The following is a 12,265-nucleotide window of genomic DNA, read 5'->3' on the forward strand; positions in this document are numbered from 1 at the left end:
TTAATGACTCCAACCTAAGTGTATTTAAACTTCCGACTTCAACTGTATGTATGTATGTATGTATGTATGTATGTATGTATGTATGTATGTATGTATGTATGTATGAATATATGTGTATATTTATGAATGTGTATGTAAGTATCTGTATTTGTGTATGTGTATGTATTTATGTGTATAGATATATATATTTACCCCAAAAATATATAAGGGACTGGAAATGATGCAGACAATTACATTGATGGAAGCAACAATCTATCTGCAAAATTAAAGCTGATCCACCCCCTAAAAAACAAGACAAAACACATGAGTCTGAGTGGCTGACTCGGTGTGTCTAAGTGAAAGCCATAACGCTGCCCACTCCATCACACGTCCATAGCTGATATCATCAATGGCTCCCATTTGAGTGATTTCCCCCTGGATTCAATGCAACCCAATTAGTCACCTACTGTCTTTAGCTTTACCCTCTGACCTCCCATGCACAGTACAGGAACTGACACCACTCTGCTGATATGAGTTCTCCCCAGCTACTGTATGTGCTCAGCCCTTCTCTGCCTGGCCTACCTCAGAGAGCAAGTCCCCAGCAGCTTTGCTGAAGAGGATGAGAGATTGTTGGCCACTGGCCAAGAACTCTACCCACGGTATCCATGGAGATGAAATGGAGCTTCCGTCATCAAAAGAGCTAACTCCAGTTAGCAGTTACAGTAGCATCACTCTCCACCTGTCCATTGCCCTGTGTTTCTCTCTAGACGAGCAGGTCTGGAAATCCAAGCCATTTGGGCCTGCCCAACCTCCTCGCCCCCCTGCACCTTAGACAGGGCTGCCTAATGCTGACTGTAAAAACAAAAACCCTGCTACCAAAAGTGATTTTGTTAAGTAAGGGTTTCAATCCAATTTTACACTGGAAGAGTGCTTAACATTAAAGAGAGTGTTTTTTGTTGTGCTCTTCTGTAGTAGGGGTTGAGGGGTAAAGGAGAGAGAGACAGTGAGAGAGAGAGAGGTGGGAGTAAGAGATAGCGTGAGCGAGAGAGAGATAGGAGATCGATACAGACTGGGCGTTCTGTCTGGATTCCAGTATTCCCCCTGGTCCTGTCGATGGAGGAGGGGTTTAGCTAACTCCCACCATATAGCCTTGTGCGGGGGCGCTGAATTACCACGGTGGGACCTGCTCGTCCATCGTTAACACGCCTGCAGGTGGACGAACGCCGCCTGCCGCCCGGGGCCTCATAACACCACACAAACGACTAGGAGCAGTTTCTCTCCGGCCATAACTTAACGTCTCCCCGTCAGAGCCGTGAGAGATGGGAACTGCAACCTGCGCCTGGGAGCTTTATGGTTGATATGGTGTGGGGGTTTTCATCAGGCACTGTGGATTATCACCAGCTAAAAGGATGTGCGGTCACAGCGGGACCAGCGCTGCTGATTTGCATGGGCCCTTTTTTCTCTTCTAGTTCATTTCCAGTTGAATAACTTGTTTGTCACATACATCAGAGAGAAGGGGAAGATCATACAAGAGCCAGTGTTACTTTGTGTTTCACTAATGAGCCCGTTCTCTACTCACACCCATAGACCCCACTCCTTGCTTTTGGTTTGCTGCCCTTTGAAACAGTGCTGTGGTGCTGTATAGTGCAGTACAACACTTTGTTGCTGCATCTCTCTCTCTCTCTCTCTCTCTCTCTCTCTCTCTCTCTCTCTCCTCCCAGCTCCAGGCTGTTACCCAGTGTTGTGTATCACATGGCTTTGTTTCAGTCCCATGTCCTTGTTTTATGCTCCAGGAACAATAGGCGTGACACAAGTACTCTTGTGCTCTGTCCCTCGCCATGTCTAACAGAATCCTCTAATGTAGCCTTGATCTCCCATATGGTGTGAAAACTGTTTCTCATACATGCCTTGTTGTCATCTGGACTGATGTTATACCACTATGTGAAAGGTCTCAGCTGCTGCTGTGCCATGAGAAGCTTCCGTTTTTAGGTAGCTAACCAGCCCCCTTCCTTGAAGTGGGTGCTTAAAAGTTTAAAATTGCCGACATCAAGAGTCGACTTGAATAAGGATGCCCTGCAATGCAAGTGGGTTATATAACGCCATGACTAGAGGGAGATGAAAAGTAGAGCACAGGGGGAGAGATTTAAAAAGTTTCAGCACGAAGAGGGAGGGAAGAAAGAGACGGGGGGAGCGAGAGGGGAGGTAAGGAGAGAGAGATTTAGGTAGGCAGGGTAGGTGAGGTCACGGAGGTGTTGAGGGCCCAGGCCTTGAGACTGTGGCCTCTCTTGAAGCTGGTCAATCCTCCTCATCTCTCAAGGCTGAAGGGCCTTTCTTTTTTCATTTAGATAATGGAGGCATTTCCTTAACTGGCCAAGTGGTTTGGACTGTGGTTTGTTTGGCAACACGTCAGTGTATCATTGTTTCCAAAACATTTACAGCGCTGGGCGCTATGCTGCACGGCTCCCCTCCCTCATTAAAGCACAGGCCTCCTCTCCTCCTCCAGCCCAACTAGCTACGGCTGTCTGTGGAAGCCTGCAACATAGAGCCCAAACAGCAATGCACACAAGTGAGAAAAAAGGAATAAAAAGCATTTATCTCTCCTCTCTCCGTCCCTAGCCAGTTAAGGCTTGGAAGAGACAGAAACTTCTCTATCTGTTTACTGTTATTGTTTTTCCCCTTACCCATAAGCCTCTTTGTCTTCTCTTATCGGAGGAGTTATGCGTTCAGCTCTTGTGATCTGTATCTTCAAATTTGATTGGGGATATTTGGTGGGAATGTGTTATTGGATTCTGCCGGTATTGTCTCACCTTTTTTAAAACACAGTTGTTGGGTTTTTAATGTAGAGGTGTGGTATCTGTTCCAGCAGGGCTCAGTGTGGTAGAACAATAAGACATGCTCTCCTCTAGTCCTACCATTACTTTGCTTAACAATGTGCACCAGCCAGAAAAGTCCATTAATTCAACAGCTCATCATCTTAAGCGCCACACAGAGAAAGGGTTTGCAAAGCGCCTGCCACGTCTCTACCAGCCATCTGTCACTTAAGTCACTCAGGAGCACAGAGACAGAACAAGACGAGTAGGACAGAATGAAAGAGGGATATGAGTGAGGGAGGGGGTGAGGACAGGACAGATATATTAAGTAAGATGCAGGTAGTAGGTGTTCAAAGCAGAAAAGTGGAACACAGAAAGGAATCGGCTGCTCCTATAACCGACCTGTCATTTGAATCAAAGGCTCTAATCAAAATTGTATCAATTAATTGATCTTTCCTCTTGCGCTTTGCCATGAGTGCAATTGAGTTTCCTCCTCGCTCCTGCCCCACCACCAGAGAGCTGTGCTCTACACACCATAAACTATGTTCATTAATAATGATCAAGGAATCCTCTAATCTGGGGTGAAATATGATATGATAGCTATTTCCCTGAGATACTTAGTTTGCAGGACAACTCTTCATCTCCCCAGCTACTTCCAAAGCACAGGGGAAACCAGCATGCTTTCATGCTGCGTTGTTCTTTAGTACTACTAACAACGTACTCCGCTGTTCTAACAATGTAACTTTAATCACAAGTGATGTGGAACAATGAATGTAACACTGTCTTCTCCTCTTTGTCTTAATAGGGTAACCAAGAGGCCACCAACCCCCCAGAAGCCATGGCCCAGCCGTACACGCCTGCCCAGTACCCGCCTCCCCCACAGAATGGCATCCCGGCCGAGTTTGCGGCACCCCACCCCCTCCCCACGCAGGACTACACCGGGCAGAACAGGGTGCCCGAGCATGCCATGACCCTCTACACCCCCACACAGACGCACAGTGAGCCGCCGGGCACCGACAACAACACTCCCGCCATCACCGCCAACACGACTGTACCGGTCAGTACCGCTCAACAACACAACACACACCTGGCATTATCTTAAGTTAGGTTGATGACCGGAGGTGTTTAAGGAACCTCAGCCTTGAGACCATTACCAGTAGGATTGTTAATAAAGGCTTGGAAGCAGGAAGGGATGGAATATTACTTATGACGGTCATAAGGTTGTGCCTCGGCTCGTTAGGTTAGGCATCGTTAACGTTACACAACTACCCAGAGTGTACAAGGGTGCAGGAGTAGACTGTGATGTCAGCAAATACATGAAGATGTCAAAGCGTGGAGCTCATTCTGCGTGAGTTGGAGTTGATTGAACTTAACTGGAAACGTTGTGGCGAAATCAAAGTGCATTTTTGAGAAGCCGGGCTCTCTGGAAAATGTGGAAACCTGAAGGGTTTTATTTATTTCCGCCAGTGAGATTCAACATGCTGTACACATGAATCATTTAGGCTCTGTGAAAGGGGACAAGCCCTCCCCTGATCCATTTGGTTGTGGAGTTAGTGGAAAGGAGAGGAGGGAAAGTTGCACTCTATGCCTGCAGGGGCCTGGGCTAGGCCAGCCAAAAAGCCCTGCCTAATTGGTCAAATTAACTAATTAGCTGTAAATGTATATAAACCTCTGAGAATGTCCCTCAACATATTGCACAGCCTCCTGAGGAGCAGCCGCTAAGCCAGGATTATCCGCAGACACTTTCTCTGAGTTAAATATGGTGAATTCAGCAAACAGCTTTTTTACCATAGTAGAATATGTCAAATTCACCATACTGACAGCTATTTTATCATAGTAGAATATGTCAAATTCACCATACTGACAGCTATTTTACCATAGTAGAATATGTCAAATTCACCATACTGACAGCTATTTTACCATAGTAGAATATGTCAAATTCACCATACTGACAGCTATTTTACCATAGTACAATATGTCAAATTCACCATACTGACAGCTATTTTACCATAGTACAATATGTCAAATTCACCATACTGACAGCTATTTTACCATAGTAGAATATGTCAAATTCACCATACTGACAGCTATTTTACCATAGTAGAATATGTCAAATTCACCATACTGACAGCTATTTTACCATAGTACAATATGTCAAATTCACCATACTGACAGCTATTTTACCATAGCACAATATGTCAAATTCACCATACTGACAGCTATTTTACCATAGTACAATATGTCAAATTCACCATATTGACAGCTATTTTACCATAGTAGAATATGTCAAATTCACCATACTGACAGCTATTTTACCATAGTAGAATATGTCAAATTCACCATACTGACAGCTATTTTACCATAGTACAATATGTCAAATTCACCATATTTGACAGCTATTTTACCATAGTACAATATGTCAAATTCACCATACTGACAGCTATTTTACCATAGTACAATATGTCAAATTCACCATACTGACAGCTATTTTACCATAGTACAATATGTCAAATTCACCATACTGACAGCTATTTTACCATATTAGAAATTTAACATACTATGCAGCTATTCCTCCACAGTAAAATATGTTGAGTTCAGAATATTACATCACCATTTTTCCATTGTAGTTAAAACATCTTGAATTCAACCGTGCTGTTATTTTTTCACAATTTGATATGTCAAATACTGAATATTACACAGCTACTTTCCGTAGTTAAATATATAAAATTCTACATATAACAACTAGTTTTTGTCATGGTTAAATATGTTTGGCATTTCAGCATTTGAGAGTTCAGCATTTTCAGCAGCCTACACTTTGGACCAATAGGACAGAGCGATGTGAGCCCACCAGGTAGTTTGACATGTGGTTTAAATTAAGTGAAAGTATACATAATATATTTCATATATAAAATATGCCATAACCTGGGATTAACCCTTTCTGTGGTTGAGGATCAGAGAGGAGGATTTAGCTGAAGTCTCCCTCTTTCTAACTCCTGACAATACCAGCGGGAGAAAATGTGACTTTAGTCTGGCCTTTCTTCCTTTCCTCCCTCTCTTCCTCTCACATGAAAACACTTGCTGGGAGAGGTCAGCTGGGGGTCAAGGCGGCCCCCCCTGAGCGATTCAAGTCACCCATAAAAAACATTGTTAACAACTCCATTTTCCTAACCATAGAATCACTGAAGCACCATGGATAATGGGTGGAGAAATCAGCTGTGATTTCCAGGTACAGATATAGCAAGGCCATGTGTATAACTGTAGCATTACTCTGTGATGAAATCATGTTTCATTTGAAGACGTGTGTGACTCAGTCGTCATGGCTGACTCTTATTGGCAGCTACACAGATACACTGTGTTCAGTGAGTAAGGAGAGACTTTGCAGGAGGTTCCACTCCCCTGCTCAGAACCCTACCGTGTCGCTGCCTCTCATTCCCCCACGCCACTCACTTCTCCTCTCGCCATTTTATATTTCATTTCATCTGTCCACCCGCTGTGAAGAAAGCCAAGTGACGTGGCCATGGAGAGATGAGAGGCAGCCCTGCTTTCCTTCACGGCTCCCTCCCTCCCTCTCTCTCACTATCTTTCTTCCGCTCCCTTTCCCTCCCTTTCTTTTCCCCACTCTCTCTTTCTCTCTCTACCCCTCTCTCTCTCCATCTCACCCTGCCAGTGAGGAGAGAGGGATCAGATCAGTGGGCTGTAAACAGAGTGGCTGGCTAATCCCTGGGGCCGCTGGTGTAGGGGAGCACTCCCCACCGCTGTGCCCCCCACCGCCAATGCTGCTGCTCGCTGCGCTCCCCTGCTTTAATGACCCAGCCTGTTTGCTTTGGGTGCCACAGAAGGGCGCGGGTGTCTTTGATTAGGACACCCTGCAGAAACACAGATTGGGGAGCAGATCAGCACTCACTGGGCTCCCACTCCTCAGTGCTTTACTCTGGCCGTCTCGGAAAACTTATAGACTTTAAAAGAGTCATGAGGAAAAGAGAATGAAATGTATGGATTCTGTGTGAATTCCCGGCGGAGGGTTGGCAGTGTGTGTTTAATGAGGGATTGCCTCTCCTCTCTCTCCTCATCTCTTCAGTCAGTCAGTCCTCCTCTACTCCAGGGAGGTGCTGTTGTCCAGACTCAGACCTCTGGGCCTGCTGTGTGACTCCCATGTTCAAACGACACTCACATGAAAGCGGGTGACTTGAGGATAGAAAGAGGCAGTCAAACTTTCTCCAAATCCTCAGAGAGAGAGAGAGAATGGGACTGTAGAAAGGGTCTGCCAGCAACTTCTGTTTAAAAAAAGCGGAGCTCGTTATCTAGCAAGCGCCATTCAAATAGTCCAAGGTTGGGTTTGGATTTCATGAGTTATCATTCTTTTTATTCAGATAACAAATTAAGGCAGTGTCGTTAGGACTGCACTCAATTCCAGATCTTTCAAAGTCTGTGTCAGCTGCATGAGGACTATACAAAGTGGATTCTGGGAGCTTGTGATAACACAGACACAGACACATGGGCTATACATATGCAGACACACATACAGTTCAAGCACATGGAAGAGCATGCACACTCACTCCGACAATCTCAGAGAGATTTTGCGATTCGCAAGAGATTCAAGAGATTCTATATGACCCAGTTAAAGGGGATGTCTGTGTTATCTATATGAATAGCAGACCAGGGGGAGGGAGGAGGGGAGGGATGGAGGAGGGGCTCTACCTCTCTCTCACCCCCTGCTATTTCAGGTGACTGAAGAAGGGATTTGTTTACAGGTTCTTTAGAGAAGAGGAGACAAACAATGGAGGATTAGGTGGGGGGGATGCATTAAAGGAAGGCATTATAATTATTGTGAGCGATGACTCGGTATCCCTCCCCCCCCACTTAATCGGATGTAATCTACCTGCTTGGCGGCGTTCCAATCAGATAGTTTCAATTATGTGCTTGTAATGCCACTGAGAGGAGGGGGAATGTGCTGAGCACAGCACTTTGAAAGTGATTTCCAAATAACGGCGAGGGAGTCTGTTAGAGGAATGAATGAACAGGAAACAGGGTGGGTGACTCGCCGCCCGAGATGACAGCTACGCTTGGCGGGGACAGTAGCGGCAGGTGACGGGTGACGCCTGGGGTTGCATCAGCCTCCCTCCCTCACCATAACTGTGACAGCAGCTGCCAGTTCGGTAAAGTGCCACTCCTATGGCAAGATTATTCAACTGGGGGGTCCCGTGGAAATATATATTTTTTAATTAAGTGGATTCCCCCCCCCCCCCCAATGTTTTTATGAATATCGCTAACAACAGTAGAATAAACACATGTTGTATTATATACATGTACATACTGTAGAACAGATGAGAATAACATATTTCTAATGATGTCAACATTATTCTTCAACTTCTTCAAATATTGAGCAAATTACACTCATTGGAGTATCTGACATAGGCTCTGAAACAGCACCTGTGAATAGACTACCACTGTGGCAAGTGCCGCTGGCTGCTGGAAAGCCTTCTTGACTTGGACATTAATTTTTACCAACACATGGCTAACCTTTGTTTAACCAGATAAACAGCTGCTCTTAGCGAAAATGAGTTTGGAGTTACCTTTCTAACTAACAGGCTATGTTAGAGTTATTGATTTGATTTATTAGGATCCCCATTAGCCGACGTTAACAGCGACAGCTAGTCTTACTGGGGTAACATAACTAAAAGACATTACAGACAAAAGACTTTACAAGTTACATACATTTAAAAAACATGAACATGTAGTGTGTGTAAAAACATGAACATGTAGTGTTTGTGTAAAAACATGAACATGTAGTGTGTGTGTGTGTGTGTAAAAACATGAACATGTAGTGTGTGTGTAAAAACATGAACATGTAGTGTTTGTGTCAAAACATGAACATGTAGTGTGTGTGTGTGTGTGTAAAAACATGAACATGTAGTGTGTGTGTAAAAAAACATGTGTGTGTAAAAACATGAACATGTAGTGTGTGTGTAAAAACATGAACATGTAGTGTGTGTGTAAAAACATGAACATGTAGTGTGTGTGTAAAAACATGAACATGTAGTGTGTGTAAAAACATGAACATGTAGTGTGTGTGTAAAAACATGAACATGTAGTGTGTGTAAAAACATGAACATGTAGTGTGTGTGTAAAAACATGAACATGTAGTGTGTGTAAAAACATGAACATGTAGTGTGTGTGTAAAAACATGAACATGTAGTGTGTGTGTAAAAACATGAACATGTAGTGTGTGTGTAAAAACATGAACATGTAGTGTGTGTGTAAAAAAAAACATGAACATGTAGTGTGTGTGTAAAAACATGAACATGTATGTGTGTGTGTAAAAACATGAACATGTAGTGTGTGTGTAAAAACATGAACATGTAGTGTGTGTAAAAACATGAACATGTAGTGTGTGTGTAAAAACATGAACATGTAGTGTGTGTAAAAACATGTGTGTAAAAACATGAACATGTAGTGTGTGTGTAAAAACATGAACATGTAGTGTTTGTGTAAAAACATGAACATGTAGTGTGTGTGTAAAAACATGAACATGTAAAAACATGAACATGTAGTCTGTGTGTAAAAACATGAACATGTAGTGTGTGTGTAAAAACATGAACATGTAGTGTGTGTGTAAAAACATGAACATGTGTGTGTAAAAACATGAACATGTGTGTGTAAAAACATGAACATGTAGTGTGTGTAAAAACATGAACATGTAGTGTGTGTGTAAAAACATGAACATGTAGTAAAACATGAACATGTAGTGTGTGTGTAAAAACATGAACATGTAGTGTGTGTGTAAAAACATGAACATGTAGTGTGTGTAAAAACATGAACATGTAGTGTGTGTGTAAAAACATGAACATGTAGTGTGTGTGTAAAAACATGAACATGTAGTGTGTGTGAAAAACATGAACATGTAGTGTGTGTGTAAAAACATGAACATGTAGTGTGTGTGTAAAAACATGAACATGTAGTGTGTGTGTAAAAACATGAACATGTAGTGTGTGTGTAAAAACATGAACATGTAGTCTGTGTGTAAAAACATGAACATGTAGTGTGTGTGTAAAAACATGAACATGTAGTGTGTGTGTAAAAACATGAACATGTAAAAACATGAACATGTGTGTGTAAAAACATGAACATGTAGTGTGTGTGTAAAAACATGAACATGTAGTGTGTGTGTAAAAACATGAACATGTAGTGTGTGTGTAAAAACATGAACATGTAGTGTGTGTGTAAAAACATGAACATGTAGTGTGTGTGTAAAAACATGAACATGTAGTGTGTGTGTAAAAACATGAACATGTAGTGTGTGTGTAAAAACATGAACATGTAGTGTGTGTGTAAAAACATGAACATGTAGTGTGTGTGTAAAAACATGAACATGTAGTGTGTGTGTAAAAACATGAACATGTAGTGTGTGTGTAAAAACATGAACATGTAGTGTGTGTGTAAAAACATGAACATGTAGTGTGTGTGTGTGTAAAAACATGAACATGTAGTGTGTGTGTGTGTGTGTAAAAACATGAACATGTAGTGTGTGTGTAAAAACATGAACATGTAGAGTGTGTGTGTGTGTGTGTAAAAACATGAACATGTAGTGTGTGTGTAAAAACATGAACATGTAGTGTGTGTGTAAAAACATGAACATGTAGTGTGTGTGTAAAAACATGAACATGTAGTGTGTGTGTGTGTGTGTGTGTAAAAACATGTACATGTAGTGTGTGTGTAAAAACATGAACATGTAGAGTGTGTGTGTGTGTGTGTAAAAACATGAACATGTAGTGTGTGTGTAAAAACATGAACATGTAGTGTGTGTGTAAAAACATGAACATGTAGTGTGTGTGTAAAAACATGAACATGTAGTGTGTGTGTGTGTGTGTGTAAAAACATGAACATGTAGTGTGTGTGTAAAAACATGAACATGTAGTGTGTGTAAAAACATGAACATGTAGTGTGTGTGTAAAAACATGAACATGTAGTGTGTGTGTAAAAACATGAACATGTGTAAAAACATGAACATGTAGTGTGTGTGTAAAAACATGAACATGTAGAGTGTGTGTGTGTGTAAAAAAAACATGAGTGTGTGTGTAAAAACATGTAGTGTGTGTGTAAAAACATGAACATGTAGTGTGTGTGTAAAAACATGAAACATATGTGTGTGTGTAAAAACATGAACATGTAGTGTGTGTGTAAAAACATGAACATGTAGTGTGTGTGTAAAAACATGAACATGTAGTGTGTGTAAAAACATGAACATGTAGTGTGTGTGTAAAAACATGAACATGTAGTGTGTGTGTAAAAACATGAACATGTGTAAAAACATGAACATGTAGTGTGTGTAAAAACATGAACATGTAGTGTGTGTGTGTGTAAAAACATGAACATGTAGTGTGTGTGTAAAAACATGAACATGTAAAAACATTAAAAACATGTGTGTGTAAAAACATGAACATGTAGTGTGTGTGTAAAAACATGAACATGTAGTGTGTGTGTAAAAACATGAACATGTGTGTGTGTGTGTGTGTAAAAACATGAACATGTAGTGTGTGTGTAAAAACATGAACATGTAGTGTGTGTGTGTGTGTAAAAACATGAACATGTAGTGTGTGTGTGTAAAACATGAACATGTAGTGTGTGTGTAAAAACATGAACATGTAGTGTGTGTGTGTAAAAAACATGAACATGTATTTGTGTGTGTGTGTGTAAAAACATGAACATGTAGTGTGTGTGTAAAAACATGAACATGTAGTGTGTGTAAAAACATGAACATGTAGTGTGTGTGTAAAAACATGAACATGTAGTGTGTGTGTAAAAACATGAACATGTAGTGTGTGTGTGTGTAAAAAAACATGAACATGTAGTGTGTGTGTGTGTGTAAAAACATGAACATGTAGTGTGTGTGTAAAAACATGAACATGTAGTGTGTGTGTAAAAACATGAACATGTAGTGTGTGTAAAAACATGAACATGTAGTGTGTCATCAGGATCATATCTGAGTATGAACATGTGTAGTGTGTGTAAAAACATGAACATGTAGTGTGTGTGTAAAAACATGAACATGTAGTGTGTGTGTAAAAACATGAACATGTAGTGTGTGTGTGTGCATCTATCAGTTACACATACAGTACATGTCAGTACATACAACAAGTTTACACACAAGAGTTTACACTTCCTCTTCCAATTATAATGTGAGGAGGTCAAAATACTAAATGTATTAATTTTAAAATGTTGATAACTTTTCCTTTCCATTAACATTCACCGGATGATAAGACAAGATGTCTTTGCTAACGTGTGATGGGTATTGCCGGTTGCCTGGGAGGGAATCCCTGGGCAAGAAAAGGTTGAAGACCCCTGTCATATGGTAATGCACATGTCATTATTTTACACTGTAACCATCTCACCTTCTCCCAACCAGCCTGGATCCAGATGATCCCTCAGGAGAAGCAATGGAGAGACAAGGGCACTAAACTCACTGGCAGAAACACAGA

The 12,265-nt window shown here is 41.6% G+C and overlaps 1 protein-coding gene across 1 annotated transcript in view; it reads left to right on the plus strand.

Annotated features, from left to right (window-relative positions):
* Window positions 1-12,265, plus strand: part of LOC115123199 (RNA binding protein fox-1 homolog 3-like) — a 104,997-nt gene that overhangs the window by 68,612 nt on the left and 24,120 nt on the right. Inside the window, exon 2 of the mRNA XM_065015773.1 lies at window positions 3,595-3,846. Within this exon, the coding sequence (XP_064871845.1) occupies window positions 3,595-3,846 (252 nt within the window). The remainder of the gene's footprint in view (window positions 1-3,594; window positions 3,847-12,265) is intronic.

Source organism: Oncorhynchus nerka, unplaced genomic scaffold (assembly GCF_034236695.1).
Source record: "Oncorhynchus nerka isolate Pitt River unplaced genomic scaffold, Oner_Uvic_2.0 unplaced_scaffold_1284, whole genome shotgun sequence".
Classification (NCBI taxonomy): Eukaryota; Metazoa; Chordata; class Actinopteri; order Salmoniformes; family Salmonidae; genus Oncorhynchus; species Oncorhynchus nerka.